Genomic DNA, 20,457 nt, shown 5'->3' with positions numbered 1-20,457 from the left:
GCGTAATTTTGAAGGTATAACAATTTATTTATGTAAATTGTCCTTAATAATAGAATAATATTAAATTTATTTAAAATTTTAAAATAAAAATAAAATATTAAAAATATTAAAAATTAAAATTAAAATTTAATTCAAACACTAGACTCAAAATAGTATTTTAGTTTATTTTTTTTAAAGTTCTATAACATAGAAACTGATGTCGAAGAAACCCTCCGAGACCAAGATTTAAACAAATAGTAAAATATTGTACTACAAATGGTAATTTTAAATCTTAAGCTGCGGTTAAGTTGAGATCATTAGATCCAATGCGAATTTTTTAGTTGAAAATTTGAAGGGAATAGTACTTTATTTATTTTCTTCCCGAAGCTTAAAAATACCATCAACCAACCAATGTAGTTTTTGCAAAACAAATTCTTTTCAATGTGTGAATGTACATATATTAATATTATCCGTTTAGGAAGTCTCAGGTCAGATAATATTTCTTCTGATCCTATAATGATTCTATTTAATTAAAATGAACAACAGCAACAATCTATCCTAAAAATAAGAAAGAAAACGAGGAATAATATACTGATGGAGGGTCCAGGGAATTGAAAACCGAGTCATTCATAATTATTTGCGATGATAAATCGATGATGACCTATGAAGGGCTAATAATTTTATGAGACTCAAAAGATGTTCTCTTTTATTTTCTTTGATATAAAATTTGGACCATAAAACATGCATACGCCAAGGGAAGCATGGGCAATAAAAAATACAAGTAAATTTCCACCCTATAAACTAAACTAAGAAGAATCACAAAAATTAATTAATTAGCAGTTAACAAATGTAATAAAAAAAACAAACTCAAACAAAAGAGGAAAAATAAAATGGACCACCAATAAAAAGGGTAAACATGGAAAGTAATAATAATGGGCAGATACAAATACACACACGAAAGCCAAGTCCCAATGTTTCTCACCGGTGTCCTATCTCTTTTCTTTTTACTTCTTCTCAGGAACAAAGGTTTCGTACAAAGTATGAGTCCTCCACGTGGCACACCCACTTCTCTTTCTCTCTCCTCCGGGGGTTAAGAATGGGTCTAAAGAGGGTTTTTGCTTGGGGAGGGGTAACCGGGTATATCCGGTAACTGGAAGGATTTTACTGGATGATCCGGTTATGTGGTCAAAACCATTGTATTAATAAGATTAAAAGGGGTTTAAGGGGGAGAACTGTTGCGTGGTATTGGGTGGGTTTTTGTGTTTTGTCCATTTACAAACTCTCTATCTTCTATTCTATCTATCTATCTATCTATTTCATCTCTTAAAAAACATATTTTGACAAAATACGAAAAACCAAAAAAAAAATGGAGTTTTTACATGTCTGAAGGAGAGAGAAACACAGAAAGCTCACAACTTTGAAAGTTTCAGATTCCCAAATTCCCTTTGGATCTCTTGCATTTTCCATACAGATTCCCGGGGTTTTGATTTGGAACAACCAGTTTCTACGTTATTTTTTTTTTCTTTTTCCATGTGGGAAATGGGAAGCTTGGAAACTTGATCATAGCTTGGATCGTTGTTTCTGCAAATGTTGTTCTTTGTACAGGTTAGTTGGCCTTCTTGCATGCCAAGGATGTTGAATTTTGAGCCTAGTCTCTTTTTTTTCTTTTTTGTTTTGTGTTTTTTTTTTGCTAGCTGTGATCTCAATTCTCATCATGATTTTGTGGTGGAGATTGTTTTTGTTAACTCTGCCACAGTTCACGTGTTGAATTTGGAGATTCCGAGGGAAAAAGTGAAAATTGGGGTAGCTTGTACGCGATTTTGTTCTGTTCTGGCACCTGAATTTTTTTTTTCTTTTTCTGGAAAATTGTTGGGTTCAGTTGAGAATCTAGATCCGATCGTGGAAGTTAGGCTTGGTATGCTGTGTGCAACTTGTTTCTTGTGCGTTTGGAATGAAAATTTCCATTTTTTTGGTTGTGGACTTTCTTTTTTTGTGTTGAGTAGGTGTGCTTGCCTTCAGATTCTTCGGTTTGGCCTGAAATTCTGCAGTTTTGATGGCACACAAATTTTGAGAATCGGAAATGGGTCTTCTTTGTGTTGATCTCTTACAATTAGCACACTGCAACTCGGTGCAGCTTACAGCTGCTGCTCCAGTTGTGATGATGCTGTGTTCTGTTTTTGAATTTTCCTTCACACTGAATTGTGGATTTCCTGTTTCATTTGATCGCGGATTTTCTTATGATTTGATAATTTGCCGATACAACAAAAATCAACCACGGAATCGGAATTTTTTTTATGAAGTTCCGCCGAGTTCATCACTTCATCTGAATCTATGTCATGATTTGGCCTTCTTGTGATCTCAATTCTCGGTTTATGTTATTGCTATGATGTGAATTGTGTTTCTGTCATTTGAATCTAAAGTCTGTTTTGTGTGTTGTTTTTATGTCTGATTCCATGGAATTGAGTCAATGAGTTGGATGAGTAATTACTAATTACCGAAGTTGTTTTCAAATCATACCTTAATTTCATGTTTCCTCTCAAAATTATTGTTCTTAATCAGTTAATCTTCCTTTTGCCTGCATACTGTGTGATAGTCAAACAAAGAATTCAATAAGAGGTCTTTTTTTCTCTCTTGTATTTATATAGAAATTGTCCGTTTAATCAATTGGAGCTTTAATTATTAAAGTACTATTCTACATGTTTTTCTAGAAAAAAATGTGACAATTAAATTTAATGTATGGGTCTTCTCTCAAAATTTACAGTGACTAAAATCTGTCTGCTGACGCTTCCGATTATTTGATGAGCTATTTATTTTAAACTATGGTGTCAAAGAAGAGGATTGATTATGGATTTAATGGCTTTCGTGTCCCCGTTATACCCAAAGGCCCTAGATCTGCAAGAGTAAGTACTTATGTCAACTTGCAATTATGGAGAGATATTATTTTATGTTTACCATTTAATCCTGGACTCGCTTTTAATATCCGAGTTTGATAATCGTTCAGAGGAGGGGTGTTTTCAAGAAAGCAAATCAGGATGATGAAGCTTGTGCTTTTGAGCTACTTGCATTAGCTGGCATGTTGTTGCAGGAGAGTGAAAGCTCTGCTTCTAGCAATGCATCCGAAGGAAATCATCAACCTGCCTTTGGCCAAGGTGTCATTGAACAAGAGAAACACGACGAAGTTAAACCTATAATAACAGACAACATTCTTCGGGGAAGTTGTGGAGAAAGTCAGTTCAGGACTGAGGTGGCCATGCAAAACTGTACTCAGAAATCTGTTCTGGATGCCAATGCAGATTGTTTACAAGGATGCATTTCAGCTAATAATAATTTTGACTGTAGGAGAAAAGCTGGAGCTGATGTGAAGTCCGAAATTTGTGAATGGGATAATAAATTCCAACACTATTCTAATAGATTAGTAGAAGCACCTGAAAATTTTAGGGAGTCATGTGATGTTAATGTAAATAATGGATTCAGACAGGAGAAGGAGGCTAACAGTTCAGGCTTTCAGGGATCAAATTCGGCTGATAAAAGTAGTACGAAGAATCAATTGGAGTTGAATATGTCTCGGACACTAATTGACTCAAATAGTAATGCTAAGTCTCCATTGTATAGGAAATATTTTTCCATTGCTTCCTATTCGAAGCATGGGAATGGTAATAAGTTAGGTGTTAGAGATGATGACGAAAAATTTTTAAGGTGCAGCAAGGTTTGCACCAAGTCAAAAACTTTTAGGTCTCCGCAACGCATTGCGCACCGGAGAATCAGGAAGCATCTGTTTTCCAAACACTGGAAAGTTGCTCCAAACTTGAAGGACTGTGAACTTTCAAGATCAGGTAATGCGGCTTGGAAATGTGCTACAGAATGCTTCATTATCTGATGCATACTATGCCTACGAGTGAGTTTGTGTTTCACTGAAAATAATATAGAATTTGCAGATATGGGAGCACAACTGCTTTATCGCAAGAGGAAGATTTGTCAGAGTTTCGAAAGATCTGAGCACAAGATCCGTGTTAAGAGGAGGAAATTCTTTGACCGGGTTTCAGGGGTAACTTCGGATGGAGGATTCAGCAGTGAGAGTGTGTCTAATTCCCCTGAGAAGGGAATGGATAATCCTAAGGATCCTCATGGTAACTACTTGTCTTATGTTCATTCATTTTCCTTATCTTGGTTGTTCATGACATACAACTGTAACTAACATGCTATGTCTTCCTTGTGAACAGTGAAATTTAGCATTAAGACAATAAGGATACCAGAGCTTTATTTTGAGGTCCCTGAAACTGCGACTATTGGATCGCTGAAGGTAGAAACTGAGATAGCTTTATCTTCATTTCAGAAAAGTTATTACTGTTAGTGTTTTCTGTTATGTGATCAACATAGGAGAGGCTACATTCTTTTATTTTATCAATGTGATTTGCTCTTTAACATTGCACTAACCTCTGCACTGTTTACGATTCCAAATTTTTGTAGAGCACAATCATGGAAACAGTGATGACTATACTTGGAGGTGGTGCGCATGTTGGTGTTCTTCTTCAGGGAAAGAAGGTTAGAGATGACAATAGGACACTTGTACAGACTGGTATATCTTGCAAAGAAAGTCTGGATAACCTCAGTTTCGAGTTGGAGCCGAGTTCTCTACTAGATTCTGCAGCAGCTTGTGTCGGTGATCCTCCTTCTCAATGTGAAACTTCACAGCCTGCCGGGTGCGCCAAACTTTATAACATAGTTTGTTCTTTCTTTTCGCTGCCTCGTCATTATTCCATAGCTAACATCATTATCCTAAATTTAATAGGTCCCCAGAAACTCCGGTGATAGATTCAGAGATTACTGATACGTTGCATGAATCTTCCTTGCTGACAAATCCAGGCAACCTAGTCGAAAGTAACCATGACTCTATGACTTCCCCCACTGACCCTACTGTTGACAAAGAAAGTCTAGATTGCCGAGCACTGGTTGTTGTTCCAGCTAGCACAGATGCATTAGCTGTGGTCCCTTTTAGTCAGAAAAGCAAGCGCTCCGAGTGTGCACAGCGGCGAACCAGGCGACCGTTCTCTGTGACAGAGGTAGAAGCACTGGTCCGAGCTGTTGAGGAACTCGGAACTGGAAGGTATTGGATGTTACAAAATATAACTTTTGACTGCCTGTAAACAACACAACTTAGTTTGCTGACAATGTTTACACCAATGCAGGTGGCGTGATGTTAAGTTTCGAGCTTTCGAGAATGCTGAGCACAGGACTTATGTAGACTTAAAGGTACATCATTTCACTCCTTCATTCTGTAAATTTTCAAAATGATAGATTCTTAATTGCTATATATGAATGATGTATTGGTGTGTGGTGCAGGATAAATGGAAAACATTAGTGCACACAGCGAAAATCTCGCCGCAACAGAGGAGAGGGGAGCCAGTACCACAGGAACTGTTGGATAGGGTTTTGGCTGCACATGCTTACTGGTCTCAGCACCAAGCAAAGCAGCATGGTGGCAAGACCTTGAAGATCACAGAAACCTCCTCAGCTGAAACTGAAAAACCAAGCATTGAAGCTGTTGTCCAATCACAACCACTTGTGATGCTGTAGAACTTTAAAGAAACTTGATTAATCATAATTCACAACAAACTTGTACATTTTGATTCAATTTCATGTAATTTCCTCTTACACCAAAATTCTTTGCCACCCTTTTAATTGCATTCAGGTTGGCATTTTGTAAATGATTTGTTGCAATAAGGATTGTTCTAACAGGAAGGAACTTGATTTGTTCTTTGATTCATTTTTTTGTTTTGTTCTTTTCTTCTTTCTTTGTTAATTCATTTTCATTTATGAATGTATCTAGAAATGTTAAAAGAACATTACAGCCTTAACAAGGTAAAAAGGAAATGTAGACTATTTTTTTACTAATTTTAGTTCTTATTGTTATTTTTCTTTGATAATTACTTTCATGTTTTTGTTACTTTTCTCTATATATTTGTAGTGGTTAACTTTAGCTTAATGATGTATACTAACTATCAAAAAAGAGCAAACAGAAAAAGAAAAATAATGCGAGGAGAGCAATGAAAATAAAATTTTAAAATATGATCAAGAATCAAATTCCAGCCTCTGATTTCATTAATTTACCAAATTAATCATAATTGTTAATTGCACAATTATTCTGGTGTGGATGGTTACAATAATAAAAAGGTCAGAGATGGGGTCCACCATAATTGTGATGATGCAGAATTGTTTTAATATTTATTTTGGTGTGACTTTGAAGCGTAGATGAAGACAAAGTGGGGTCCAGCGGTGGAGAATATTCCCTCTCATTTGACATCCTTATCCAGATATCATATATATGCATGCCAATTACTCATCACTATATTTTTATGGCCGAAAAAAAAAAAAAAGAAACACTATATTGGTTGGTGTTAGTTATTAAATTTTAATCATATTTTCAACGTATTATTTATTACCTCACTAATTTGTACTTTTTTAAATCCTGCGAAAACAAGAGGAAATTATTGATCGATCTTACGATTTATAAAACTTTACAATTCCTAAGTTGCTATGTATATGCCTATTTGTCAATGAGTAATAGCTCAAATGGCATAATCTCCCCATACTTATCTAAGAGGTTGCGGATTCGAGTCTTCGTATCTTTGGTAAAAAAAAATGTATATGCCTATTTAAAAAAGTACAAATTAGTGAGGAAAATAATACTTTACAATTCCTTAGTTGCTATGTATATGCCTATATCCTTTTTATTAGGGGGAGGATTTTTAATTACAAACAACGTAACCAAAATAATGGGCATTAGTGGGATCATCGAATTTGGGTTCGGCCGAGTGACCAAAGAGCTGTATCTTTAACCGGGGCCTGAAATATCATATTCATATTCCAACTGGTTATTATTATTTATAAAGCATAATTGGAAATTGGTGACATGCATAAATGCTTACAGGTGTTTTCATGGATGGGAAGATATTCCAGAAGCGCAACGTCTCATCCCCTGCACCAGTGACTATTGTTTGACCATCAGGAGACATTGCAAGATAAAGCACTCTCATGCTGTGGCCAGTTAGAGTTGCAACCTAATAATCAAATTCAATATTTCTTCATATCACATTCTTTTTATTACTTGAAATTCTCAACTGCCACAATAAATTATTACCTTTGCTAGTGATGGATATTTCCACACCATGATCTGATTCTGGGAGTATCCATGAGTGCTTACTATCTCATTCACGTTTTTACTCCAACCAAGGTTGCAAACCTAGTCAAACATTGTTATTGTTATTATTATAGAACTGTACATTATTCATTCATGTCTCTCAATAGACAGCTTAAGAAAGAAACCTGGCTTCCAGTGTCAACAAAGTTCAACTGATGGCCATTTGTCGTGTTCCAGAAACGGATACACCTATCGGCGGTTCCACCGCCGGACGCAAGGAGACCGCTCTGGTGAGGTGACCATGCTATAGCCTTCACGGCAGCTGTGTGCTCAGTGAGTCTCAATGCCGGTTGCTGAGAGTGCTGATTCCATACCAATAGCTGCTCATATAATAATAAATCATGACATTCAATCATGTTTTGTTTTTTAATCTACACTAGTGTTAATAGAAGCATACCTGATTATCATTACCACCAGAAGCAAGTTCCCTGTCATCACAGGACCATTTCAAGCCACATACCTGTCAAATTGATATCAATTTCATTTCTTCTGATTAAGTTCAATGTATATTTCATACCTCAGATTTGTGGCCAACAAGCTTGCCAATAAAGTCACTAGGAACTCTCATGTCATGCTGAAGAATGTTCCTATCCCTGCTCCCTGAAGCCAGAATGCGCGAATTCCACGCCAACACACCTGTTCTTATCTGATGCCCCCCCATTGTTCTTACTTTCTTACACCTACTTCCATCCCATATCTGTGTGTACCATAATAAGGTTATTCTCATGCTTAATCTCAATCGCCAAGTCAACTAACTATATCTATAACAAGGTACCTGAACTTGACCAAGATTTGTACCAATGGATATGAAAGAACCCTCCCTGGTCCACTGGACAGAACAGACACCATCATGAGGTCCCAAGTCACATAGCTTAGTCACCTGCAACCACATCAACACTTTAATTTTTAAGGTTTTATCTTGAGTCATGTTCTGGAAATTGTGGCTGATTAAGACTTACTTTGCTGTTAGAAGCGCTCCATAGATAAACACAAGTGCCTAGCGCAACGGCAAGAACATTCTGTGAGGACCAGTCCACCAGATTCAAGTAGAAATCATCCTGAAGTGATGGTGCATCCAGAACCTGCACAATTATAATCATAGGTAACAATTTATAATGTTACTTCACCCAAGATTCTAGGCATAACATTGAAACTTGGATCACTATTATTTGAACATCCTAGACCCTAACAGGTAATTTCAAATGCATTGCAAGTGAAGAAGAAGAAGGAGAACTTGCCTTGTGGGGTGTCTTGGGAACTTTCCTGGGAGGCTTAGGAGGAGTGGGAGAATCAGAAGAGAAGTCAATGCGGTGTCCCAAGACGGAAGGCGAGAAAGGGGAGGAGGGTCCAGAGTGATCGGTCTTGAAGCGCAGCATGTTCTTGCTGGGACTAGTCATTGGTGAAGAAGAAGAAGGGGAAGCAAAGTCAGAGCCGAAGAGCTCGGATTTCAACAACCTCGAGTAGGCCTCATTGCCTCCTTCCTTAGCCGGTGATGGCTTCTCTATCAGGCCAAATGTGTGCAGCCTCGACGAGGACCTGCACGGTATGAACCTGTCGCTACAGGTCGAAGAAGATGACTTTGATATGGTGTCAAGGCGAAGCGAGGTTCCGGACATCCCAGCTGGGAGGTTCAGCCCCGATTTCTTAGCCTGAGGTGACTCCATTGCTACTTGTGCTTCTGCTTCTTTTGCTGCAGTGGAAGAAGGTTAGAAGAAGAAGCAGAAAAGAAAGTGTGTGTGAGAGTGTTGGGAAAAGAAAAGGAGCAGATTGTTGTGTTTTCAACGGTCAAATTGTGGCATGGTTTCCTTAAACAGATTCCAACGGTAACTTACCTATCAGAGGCCAGAGGCTCCTTAAATTGCGCAGTAGCCGTTGGGTTTTCTGTGCCTCTTTCCTCTTCTACACTTTTTCACATTTTGTTTATTAACTACTTGTTATTACTAAGCTTCAAAATTACTTAATATTGTCTATTATTCATATACTTTGATTTCATCTGCTATTACACCTTTTCAGTTTGCAGGCGTCGAGAATCTAATTAACTAAACAAAAATTACACATGTAGTTAACTTTATATATTTCTCATTATTATTTTCATTGGAACTCTAAAATCAGTGATCAACATCAACTCAATCGCGTGTTCTTCAATTTTAAACATGCAGAATCATCAGAATGTTCTCGCTTCAGCAAAAGCTAGTGCAGCCAATTAGATTAACAATTAGATAACATTGAGAATGATTTCATGTTCATGTTCCAGAAAATATACAGCAATGTGTTACGAAGTCAAATCACAATGAGTATTTCAGTTGATAACTGCGAAGCCAATCCTCGCCCTTCTCATAATAATCCATCTTACTGAAAGTTTGTGTATGGAATTGTGGCCCTGATGCATAGGCAGAAGCCCCACGCCATGCATCCATCACCGGATCCAGTGCTCTAACTATTTTTATAGGGGAACCACACGGTCTAATCATCCGAATTCCAGCTTCTAGGCGTTCGATGATACCAGGGAAAAGAGAACTTCCACCAGTCAATAATATGGAACTAGTCAGTCTCGATTCCAGGCTTTCATCCTTGTATGATAACCTTCTCATGGAAACTCCAGCCATCTCATCTAACCCTACCTGATCAACCGCAACCCAGTTTGGATTAAACAATATTTCGGGGCATCTGAACCTTTCTACCCCAAATACAATCTGAAAATCTTCTTTCGTGAGAGGACGAGCACGAGGCACTTCAGCAGTTTGAGAGGTACTTGTTTCTAATTTGGGCACAAATGTTGGATCCAAGTCCTGTCAAAGCAAATATTCGGCAAACTTTAATCATTGAGGACCCTTCGTAGAAGGAAATGAGTCAAAATATGACTGCAATAGCTTCGCATTGTAAAAGAAATAACCTGACCTGTAGTCTTGAAGAGATGCGGGCTAATTCTGCGTCATCCTCATCTGGTCCCTCATCATCATCATCATTGTCTCTGCTCATCAATTTGTAAAGCTGCCAATCTTCATCTTTGGCACCAAATGTATCCTCACCCTTACCACGATCAAAAGCAGCTGTTGTCAACAGGCGCATTCTTTCCCTTTGAGCAGCATTCAATCTCTCACCACGACCAACACCACCAGACAGGTTATTCCCATTTGTATGGCCTCCATTTGTCTTAAGCCGTTTTCGCTGATCAACTTTCTCTGAAAGGTCTTTGTATTTAGCATGCAATTGTTCCAGGTAGAGCTCTGGGTTCTCCCTACAGTAAAAGAAGGGGGGCAGGAGGGACAAGAAAATATTGAGCATTAAAATTTATATTCATTCAAGCCTTGTTCAAGATAGCAGCCATGATTACTTCAAAATCAATATCCTAAATAACAGATTTACTCTTCTATCTCTCGTTTAGTTTTCCCAAGTTACAAAATTGAATATGATGGAAAAGTTATTTTATTCACAAAATAAACAAACAAAGTATTATAAATTAAAATTAAAAAGCTGACACATCCTTACAAGCGTTTCTCCTCCTCTAGCTGTTGTTTCCTTTCTCGTTCTAATTCCGCTTCTTGGCGCTTCTGTTTTAATCGCATATGCCCTTCAGACATGGATTTGATTGACAACTGTTTCTTCTTTTCAATAAGCTACCAATCAAGCACAACCAATGGACATCTCAACATAAGACATGGATAACAACATGCGAAAATGGGCTTGAGTATTAAGATTGTAAAACAAAGATGGCTCCAAGAAAAAAAATTCACATGTACATTTAAAGCATGAGAAAACAGGAAGATCTCAGTTGCTTGGTACCAAACTGACCTGTTCTGGTGTCAGCATTTCATCAGCGACGTTAACTAGAGAATACTTCTCATTATTTGAGGAATCAGCCTTTTCAGTTTCTGTTTGTTCACTCTTTGGTTCACCTTTTGCTTTCCGTAAGGATTGTGTAGTTCTATTACGAGCAGATTCTATCTCTTGCCTAGAGACATAGCCAGTTTCTGCTAGAAAAGATGGAACATCACTCTCGGCAACTTGTTCAAGCTGATTTAAAAGGAACTCCAAACCGTGTAATTCATTTTCCAGTTCATTTATTTTAGATGATCTCTTCGCCTCAGCCATTTCTCGCAGCCTTTGACCTAGTTTCTCTTTTATTGCTGCCTTTCTTGCAATCTCTTCCTCAGAAGGAGGCTCCTCTGTCGGAGGTGGAACCCACGGTAGCTGCCACAATCTGGTTTTTTCTTCCGCCTCTTTGGTTCCTCTCTGTCCAAAATCATTAATAAAGTGAAGCCAAAGAGACACCAAAGGAATTACATGGGAAAAGAAGAAAATCAAGTTTCATACCTGAAACAACTTGGCTTCAGAAACATAGTCCTGTGCAATATAACAATGTTCCATCTTCAGGTCCTCAACTTTTTCCCAAGTAAATCTTCCCCTGCATTAAGTGTTTAACAAAATATAATACTATGTACTATTTTTAGTTCTCAGTTTGGTAATAGCTGAAACAGAACCCAGATGACTTTATACTCACATATGATAAGGATATTTTAGTGAAAGAAGTTGCTTTAAATAATTAGTGACATGATATCCACCGACGTTGGTTCGGCAGCATCCTTTATACATAGGTTCACCATCAATAAACTGTAAACGAAACAAATAAAGAATTATAAATACACATTATGCACTTAGAAGACTATATAAATCCTATCAGAAAATCAGCAACCCTACTATACAACAGAAACTGACCACTAAAAAGGATACTGCACATATATTAAAACGTTTTTCTTAAAAAAACAACAAAAATTACTGATTCCTTTTCCATTTTAAGGAGTTTCTTGTACTTCAACTTCCCCCTGACCCCCCGATAGTGGAAATACTCTTTCAAAGAAAAGTAGTGTTATTTTTTTACTTTCAATTTTCTACACTTACAAGTCATATTTAAAATTATGTTGAAGTCATCTATCTATTCAAATTAAGCATAAATTACTTTTAGAAATATCATAAGGAGATGCCTTTACATGTAGCAGGAAGATAGACAGTCAGGCACAGTAGCACAAGCAAACTGATACCAGAAAACACGCAATTATTACTTAAGGATGATGCAAAATAAGATAAATGATTTCATCACATTACAGCCACTGCTCATTAAGACAATATAATATTTACAAGTTTTTCTCTCACAAAAGAACACCACAAGTTCGATTCCTTCACATGACCTTGTTGGAAAAGGGGAATACTAAATAGCATGAAGTGCATACCGGAATCACATGGGTTGTAGTAAATCCAGGACACATTGCCAGACCATCTCTATCACAAATTCCTTGTAGCTGGTTATATTTATAGCTAAATGCTGCATCAACACCAAAGGCTGCCACAACAAAGAAGCACAGATTGCTTTGTCAATAAAACTGCATGTACAACACAAGCTTATCAAACCCACTACCCACTATAGTGGTTACAGGGTCAACCGCTCATGCTATTTGGGATTAACTATTATGCTTAAAACATGTAGCCCATAACAGAAATATCCACGCACCAATGATGGGGTCTCCAAACTAGCAAATATGCGGCAAGAAGCCAAACATGGCCTTTAAGGTCTTCACGTAGTTTATTTCCCAGTTACGAACAGATCTGGTGGCATATAGATTGGCTATAGGGTAAAACAAAAACAAGCCTATAATTGTGCTTCTACTAAGGCCGCTTAGTATACGAAGAGCTAACCCCCACCCACCAATAAATAAATAAATAGAGTTAACAAAGGTGTACAAACCTATAGATGGAACTCCATATGTCTCAAAAAGAAGTTCACCCATTTTACTTCGAGACTGAACTGGGTTGCACACGCATTCTGTGATCAGAACAGGATGATCAATCTGCTCCGGCATTAAAACATAGAAATAAGAGTAGTGAGATAAAATAATTTAAAAACTAAAATTGTGAAGAAAAGAAAAAAACTGTATTTGCATCAGCAGCATAGGCACCAAGAATTAAACATGAATGTTCTGGAAAGAAAAATAAACACTACTCCACATAAGGCCATACCTCTGATCCATTTGCACCCATCCGGTCAAATCCAAAATCAAGAATCTACAAATGAAAGATGTCAGTAATGCCTTTTTTCACAACTCAAACTAATGAAGCATTCACTTTAAACATGTACGTGCACGACTAGTTGTATGAGCCTATGATCCCAAAATCCATATGTGACCTATAACCATTAACCTATCAAACCCCAAAATGTCACCCAAATTAATCATTCGCATACCAAGAAAAGAACCCAGCATTGCAACACATGATCCTCAGTGTGTTAGTGATATGAAAGTATCAGCATGCAATACCTTGAAGAAATTAAGAACTCTAGATAAGAAAAACAAAGCACAATATTTATAGTCAATGTTCAAACTCTGATTCAACATAAAACTATATATCAGAATGGCCCAGCAGTCAGGTATCCTAGAAGAGGAAAAGATAGAATATTATGGAGGACACTTTCTGTTATTTTAGAACAGATGATCCCAAGCCCTGTGTGAATGCTAAAGTATGAAGTTACTAGATATTGCTTCTTTGCATTTCAAGTTGGCTTAAGTCATTAACTAACACCATAAGTATGTCATTGGTAGAAATAGCAAAGTGATACCAAAATCTTTATAGTTCAAGTACTACTTCTAATTCCTCAAAAAACAGGGACTCCAATAACATGCAGCCACCACATATACCAATTCCCAAATCAGAAGAGCAACTTCACAAGCATATAGCATAGATGGTGGGACAACACAAACTCAAACAAGCAGGTGAAGTGATCATCGAGAATTGAATCTTAAACATATTTTTTCCCTTCCATACTCACAAATCTTAGAAGAGACTTACATATTCCATTATTTCAAACTGGTAAACAACATTGCTGTCAAATGCTGAGCGTGGTCCGGAGCGTGTGCAGTCGAAGTATTTTAATAGTGCTGGATCATGATCACCAACAATAGTGACAGTTTCTCCTGTATCACAGAATGTCAACGGAATAATCATTCAATATGCTACATTATTCCCTTCTGTTTTTGCTAATTATCTTGTATTTTATATTATACATTACATTATTATCTTGTACATAATGGTATGATCCAGTTAAACCAGCTTAAGTAGTGTATTTTATCAGCTCAAATTAAGCTACAAGTTTGTCTTTTGATTTGAGTAGTAGCATGTAACGAAGTAACTAAGCTTGTCGCCTCAGCTACTCTGGAGAAGAACAGATACATTTTTCACGGAAACACAAACAGTGACAAAGTAAGACGAAGAAAAACCAAACAGAATGGTGAGAAACATGAGAAGAGTATCATACCGGTGGTTTTATGACGTGGCCTTTGAACAATGTTGCGGAAAATAACACGGGGATCATCCTCCCCTGCCCACCTGAAAATTCACCAAAAAGGAACCAACTTGAGCGTTAAAACCAGCAAACCCATAATCAAGCTGACAGCCGAAATGCATCGAAAGCACGCTATCCAGGAAATAAAGAAAAGAAAAATAAAAATTGGGAGTGAAATTAGGGTTCGTGAGAGTGAGTACCCGATGCGGAAATATGAAGCTCCATTGTCGATGACGAGGGGAGTGGCGGAACGGAAGAGGTTGTAATCAGATTGGCGATTGATTTTCGAAATGAAAGGCATTTGCGTGGTTCGTTTGAAGGAAGAAGAAGGAAGAGACGTTGTTGGGTACTTGGAGAAGAAGCAGGGTTTTGTCTTCTATCAGTTTCTATCTATGTGTGTTCCTGCGACTCACTCCGCAACGACTCTGCAATCATTCTTCACAAAAAAAACTTTCAGGCATGATGAGCTCCGAACCAGAACTCGCTCCGGAGACCCGGTTGTTCGACCCGAACTCCTTTGTTTTTTTTTTTTTTATTATCTCGATCCTGCTAATTCTATTTCTTACTTAGGCCCATACAATCAAATGGTTTTGGGCTTATTATTATAAGGACAACAAACTCGTTTTCCTTTTTTTTGACAAAAACCCATATTTAAGTACTTGTTAAAACCAAAAAAAAAAAATACTCGTTTAATTTCTAAAAAAAAGTTATCTACACTATTTTTGTGTATATTTTGTATATATTTTTTAATTTTAGTATTAAAAATAATTGGTAAAAATGAGAAAATATTAAAAAATAAATTATACAAATATCATTTTTCTTTTTACAAATATATTTGTCTATATGATTAATTATTTAGTTCTATCTCCCCTCCAACATTAGTGGCATTTGGATTTTTCTTTGGTAGGTACCTTTAAGATTAATTGTGATGCTAGCTATCCTAGCAATAGTGTTCGGGTTGATTTTGCATGTGTTAGCAAAGATTGAAAAGGAATGTGGCAATCATGAGGCTATCTAAGAATAATTGAGAGTCATAATATTTTGCAAGGAGAATTATTTGCTATTTGGAGATACTTTCTTTTAGTTTGGGACTCGAAAAAAAGAGATATTATCTATGAGATTGTGTGAAGACCTTTATTATTATCCATAATTTACAGGATTGTTCTAGTCTTATTGATCTTTTGGTATTGAAAATCCGAGATATCATGTCTTGAAAATGACGTGCCGATCTCCGGTTGATTTTGAGAGATACAAACACAGTAGCAGACATTATGGTAAAGATTGCAATGAGAACTCTTTCTCCCCAAGTGGAGGTTCCGTTGCCTTAAAAAGAATTTTAGAATAATATTTAGCAAAACTGTCTTTTTAAGCAGTTTCTTATTTGTTTTTTCTTTTTTAGTTATTGTTTATTTTCTTTTCAATAAAAAAAATTATTTAGCGCATTGTAGTGTTGCTGGTTTTGTCGCCGTTATACTCGTTTCTTTCATCTTTGAAATTTAGTTTTTTTTTTTCGTCAAAAAAAAAGAGAAAGAAAAACACACACATGAAATCAACTTCCCCCAAATTGGACCTTGGTGTCATTAGCTTCAACCAAGAGCTAGGTGATTGCCAAAGAGAGTTGATACTTCATATATATGGCAAAACTAAAGTTCGAAGCAAATCTCAAAAAGAAAAAAAAGATTTATGCCTTTTCAATGTAAATAATTATTCAGAAAACCATCTGTATATAGAACCTAGATTTTAACTCAAGCTAATGTCAAATATCACTTAACATTTCAAACAAGTAAAATTGTTATATGAAGAAGAAAAATGGCTTATAAAGTGTAATATATGTTGGCGGTTAACAAATTAAAAATTGAAGCTTTAGAAAGTAAATTTGTAACTTTAAAGACTAAAATAAACCTAAAACTAATAAAGCATGGATAGAATGGATGGGTCATTGGCTCATGGTCATGGGTACCTATTATATGTATTATCAAAAATATTATTTGAACACTAAAATTAACTATTAAAAATAATCACCAATATATTTATATATAAATATATGTAATTTAATTTATTTTTAATATGTATTTATATTCTAATATTTATTTTATATTAATAATTAATTTTAATATACACTATATATCGACCCAACAATAATTGGATAGTGTGGTCCTATGAAAGTGATGAATAATGCATTCATGTTGTTCTCTCTAGCATTCAATAATGTGAAGCGAGAGGTACGTCCACTACGCTATAGAAAGAATAACAAGAACAATATAAAAGTTATCCCTTAAATGAGAAAGCAAAGAAAAAAAGTTATAATATACATTCTTCTACATACTATAAATTTGTAATTATTACGTATATTACTGCAACTATGTAAAACATAGTGAACATATATATTAATATATAAGAACGCATAAAGAAAAAAACATTATTGTATTTTTTCACCAATAATGTTGATGATAGCAACAATGCATGTCTTTCATATAGGTTTATATCTAGTTCTAATTATTGTTTAAAATGCTACATAAAGCTTTTCTTTTCTTTTCTTTTCTTTTCTTTTTCTTTTTTTGGTCGGAGCTAGCTACATAATTCATTCGATAAATTTAAAAACGACATGTAAATGTAGCAGGTCACAAACTTTTATATGTATGTTCTTTTGATCCAGTATATTAGCACTATAATTGTACTATCCCCCTCTAAAATATCCATACATGTGAATTGAGTCATATCAGATGGATCGTATTAGCATTACAAATCCATTAATTTCACCTTTTATTATAACTATTCATTTCAATTATGAGGAAGAAGATATTTTAAAATTGATGATGTTGTAGTTTCTTCTTTTTTGTGTGTGTGTTTAATCAATTATGATAGAGAAAATTAGAGGGTGTAGAGCCCAGTTGGTTGCTTTTGTGGTATGAATTATTGTACTATTGCAGTAGCATAAGGGTAACACAATTCACTGATTAAAGATTCTGCGGCGTACTACTTGTCTCTTATTACAGATTCTTGGTTAGTTCATTTGCACGGATGCTTCATTCATCAACACATCACTTTTCTTTCTTTCTCTATTCACTATTCAACAACATCCACTTATCAAAGTCATATGCACAAAAGATCATAATCTTTTTCTTCTCTTTCTTTCTTTCATATATACTATTTCATTTCATATTCCTCCTAGCTTACTACTTTGCGGAAATTGCTAATACCCTAATATATAGCCCTTTTGGCTTCGCTATGGTTATGATTATATTGACCTTTATTATTAATTACATCCCAAAATAACACTAAAGATTTTGTTAGGTAGACAATAACTTTTATCAACAATATGAACAATAGACTCTAGAATTGGCTTAATAAAGTAAAATAACACTTCACTCTCAAATTATCCCCTAAACCCTAACATTAGGATAACCATCTGCACATCTAATGAATTGAACATCCACACATTATTAACTATTCATGAGTAAATCGAATCAAAAGGAATAACCATCCAATTAAAAATAATTAACATAATCATCTGCATACATATTGAATTGAACATCCGATATTTCCATTGTTCACATTATTTAGTATTTTTGTTGTCTACATATACTTTTCCTAACACTAATTAGGGAAGCACATACATGGGTTCTAGCTAGTAAATCACTAAATGAAAGATTATTACATATATAAATATTGAATAAAGTTTTTGTAACCTAGCAAGAATATTATTAGCACAGAATAGAGCAGCTATTGCTTCTTGGCTAAAATTTAAAAAGATATGTAACTCGAACCCGTGACCTCTTAATTGAGTATGGGGAGTCTATGCCATTTGAGTTATAACTCATTATCCACATATCAATTCAATTAGTGATAATTTAACCATGCAATTTCATCTTGTCCATCATTAAGGTCAGAACAAAATAGCTCTAAGCAGTCATCACCTCATTCGAATTCTTAGCCGTTCGCTTGGTCACCCTATCTACACCCATATCAACTTTAATTAGTCAAATCACCTGAAATGATCAATTTCTAGAATAAAATTATTCTTTTGATATCATCCTTCAATAGAAAGATATTTAGTTTTGGAGGACTAAATTATTCTCATGTATTTTGTTATTACCTTAGTCATAAAATAATCATGGAACACTTTACTAAAGGGTAAGATAATATAATTAGTGTACTGAAAGAAGAAGAAGAAAAAAAAGAGACGATATTCTTAATTATACTCTGCTCTAATAATCAGATCTCATCAAAAGAATGCCAAGTATGTGTAAATGTTATTATTGTACGACAATCCATAGTTTTCTCCATTTCTATAATTTATATGGTTCTTTTCCTTCAATTTTCTCCCTTTTTTTGGGTGGAGACAGATAATAATTCTTTATCTGAATTGCTATTTCAGTCTTGGTGCAAATTCTATAATCAAACGTCATTTAAAATGCTAAATGGTTTTGAATTTTGCGTCAAAATATCAACGAATTTTAGAAAAATTGACTAAAAAATATAAAATTTTCATTTTGCTATATATTGTTGAAAAATTGGACAGTAAAACCAACGAAAATAATAAATTCGAATAAAAAATTGAATATTTATGAATTTTAGATATATGACTATTGAATGTCCTAATCATAATAGAAAATATACAAAAACTACTTGTGATTTAAGATTTTATTCTCATACTAATTAAATTTGAATAAATATTCAATGTGATCTTACGAATTTCAAGTGTAAATTATTTTTTGGTTATCTGCGACTACATGTAAGAAGCAGGATCCGAATATCCAATACTTATTTAAACGGACGAGTGAATTGACTACTCAACCAATTCAAGATGGTTGTAAATTAAATTATTATTCCATTACATTAACTAATGTATATGATATTAATTTCTAATTCAATAAGAAATTTTGCAGTTTTAACTCATACATAAATTTTGAATAACTAAATTAAGCATTTAATTACTCGATTAAATTTGGTGGAAAGACTTAAATTTTGTTGATAATAAGATCATTTGAAAATAGTCTGTCTATGAAAATATTTTGGTGTGAATCACAAGTATTCCTTACAAGAGGCGAAGAAGGTTACATTTTAATTTGATGGAATTATTTCTTCGTTCACAAAACCTGAACCAAAAGAAAAAAGAAATGTACTACTCAAATAGACACCATGTTATCCTCAAAATCTTTATGGTATTGTTTCATATAGTTTAAAGAGTAAAAACTTTTTTCAACCGTCAATCCTTTCACCGCTTCTCCCACTCTCTTTAGACCCATGAGAAGAAGTTCAAATTCATCACTAACCATGTCTTCTCAAATAATATATATATAAATAATTATAATTATATCTCTAACATGTTCTCTCAAATATTTTTTTAATTTTCATTTGAGATTTTGGTTTAGAAATAAAAAATAATAAAAATTATACTTATAACAGATTTATTTTGTTTGTATTTGAATTTTAAAGTTAATCAATTACTATTGAATTCCACACAAATATGTATATCATTTTTAAAGAAAAAATGGAAGTAAATCCCATAAGATTTGACAAACACCATTATATTATTTCTTGCTTTCAAAACATCCAAACCTAAAGTTTAATTTACAGATAAAAAAAGTTAGTTATCATATTTTTACTTTTTCCCCCCTTTCCAGATATACTACCAGTGTGCCATAAGCTGGTTCTGATTGAGTTTCACTTTCAAAGATTCACTTTTTTGGAAAATGTTATATAGGTATCACCGTATCACTTATTATGGGCATATCCAAACCTAGAAAATTATACGTTTAAAGTATAGTTACGATAGTAATGTGATTTCTTTTGGTACAACATTAAATTGGTAATGTGATTGGGACAGCAAGAAGCAAAACCAATAATTAATGAGTATTATTATGTACATTAAAACAAAACCAAAATCTGCTAGGTTAATAGTATTTTCCAAATCGATAATATTAAAAAAATAAAAAAATAGTTCGAA

The 20,457-nt window shown here is 34.8% G+C and overlaps 4 protein-coding genes across 6 annotated transcripts in view; 2 read left to right on the top strand and 2 right to left on the bottom strand.

Moving 5' to 3' along the window:
- Positions 1 to 20,457, top strand: part of LOC148572527 (nudix hydrolase 14, chloroplastic-like) — a 150,895-nt gene that overhangs the window by 90,682 nt on the left and 39,756 nt on the right. The window lies entirely within an intron of this gene.
- On the top strand, positions 953 to 5,743 carry LOC107631278 (telomere repeat-binding protein 3). Of its 2 annotated transcripts, none has more exons than XM_016334675.3 (9): positions 953 to 1,584; positions 2,741 to 2,879; positions 2,981 to 3,812; positions 3,915 to 4,106; positions 4,200 to 4,279; positions 4,447 to 4,679; positions 4,769 to 5,083; positions 5,166 to 5,229; positions 5,320 to 5,743. In XM_016334675.3, the coding sequence occupies exons 2-9, from the start codon at positions 2,799 to 2,801 to the stop codon at positions 5,551 to 5,553; spliced, it is 2,031 nt and encodes a 676-aa protein (XP_016190161.1). In that variant the 5' UTR covers positions 953 to 1,584; positions 2,741 to 2,798; the 3' UTR covers positions 5,554 to 5,743. The 2 variants fall into 2 exon arrangements, with proteins under 2 accessions (XP_016190161.1, XP_016190160.1); XM_016334674.3 differs by having other exon boundaries at positions 1,203 to 1,584; positions 3,906 to 4,106.
- Positions 6,450 to 8,971, bottom strand: LOC107631279 (B-type cell cycle switch protein ccs52B). The gene is made up of 10 exons (XM_016334676.3): positions 8,416 to 8,971; positions 8,137 to 8,259; positions 7,953 to 8,057; positions 7,695 to 7,874; positions 7,575 to 7,637; positions 7,303 to 7,497; positions 7,118 to 7,219; positions 6,906 to 7,037; positions 6,629 to 6,822; positions 6,450 to 6,523 (listed from the first exon to the last, which is right to left on the bottom strand). Exons 1-9 carry the CDS (start codon positions 8,839 to 8,841, stop codon positions 6,769 to 6,771), a joined length of 1,380 nt encoding a protein of 459 aa, XP_016190162.1. The 5' UTR covers positions 8,842 to 8,971; the 3' UTR covers positions 6,450 to 6,523; positions 6,629 to 6,768.
- Positions 9,357 to 14,949, bottom strand: ARP5 (actin-related protein 5). Its single transcript, XM_016334678.3, has 12 exons — positions 14,708 to 14,949; positions 14,481 to 14,551; positions 14,015 to 14,139; positions 13,190 to 13,234; positions 12,918 to 13,020; positions 12,406 to 12,515; positions 11,679 to 11,788; positions 11,492 to 11,582; positions 10,970 to 11,410; positions 10,667 to 10,794; positions 10,076 to 10,415; positions 9,357 to 9,966 (listed from the first exon to the last, which is right to left on the bottom strand). Exons 1-12 carry the CDS (start codon positions 14,806 to 14,808, stop codon positions 9,463 to 9,465), a joined length of 2,169 nt encoding a protein of 722 aa, XP_016190164.1. The 5' UTR covers positions 14,809 to 14,949; the 3' UTR covers positions 9,357 to 9,462.

The sequence above is a fragment of the Arachis ipaensis genome, chromosome B3, assembly GCF_059453495.1.
Source record: "Arachis ipaensis isolate K30076 ecotype BB chromosome B3, ASM5945349v1, whole genome shotgun sequence".
Lineage (NCBI taxonomy): Eukaryota > Viridiplantae > Streptophyta > Magnoliopsida > Fabales > Fabaceae > Arachis > Arachis ipaensis.
Note: the sequence above shows the minus strand (reverse complement) of the source record. Positions and strands in the feature narration are given on the sequence as shown.

Coding starts and splice junctions, on each gene's coding strand:
- LOC107631278 (XM_016334674.3), top strand. CDS start 2,799: ATGGTGTCAAAGAAGAGGATTGATTATGGATTTAATGGCTTTCGTGTC. Junction 4,107..4,199: donor TAATCCTAAGGATCCTCATG/GTAACTACTTGT, acceptor CCTTGTGAACAG/TGAAATTTAGCATTAAGACA. Junction 4,680..4,768: donor GAAACTTCACAGCCTGCCGG/GTGCGCCAAACT, acceptor TAAATTTAATAG/GTCCCCAGAAACTCCGGTGA.
- ARP5 (XM_016334678.3), bottom strand. CDS start 14,808: ATGCCTTTCATTTCGAAAATCAATCGCCAATCTGATTACAACCTCTTC. Junction 11,789..12,405: donor CTACAACCCATGTGATTCCG/GTATGCACTTCA, acceptor TTTCGTTTACAG/TTTATTGATGGTGAACCTAT. Junction 11,583..11,678: donor CTAAAATATCCTTATCATAT/GTGAGTATAAAG, acceptor CACTTAATGCAG/GGGAAGATTTACTTGGGAAA.
- LOC107631279 (XM_016334676.3), bottom strand. CDS start 8,841: ATGGAGTCACCTCAGGCTAAGAAATCGGGGCTGAACCTCCCAGCTGGG. Junction 7,038..7,117: donor AATATCCATCACTAGCAAAG/GTAATAATTTAT, acceptor TTTGATTATTAG/GTTGCAACTCTAACTGGCCA. Junction 6,823..6,905: donor TCCCATCCATGAAAACACCT/GTAAGCATTTAT, acceptor ATGATATTTCAG/GCCCCGGTTAAAGATACAGC.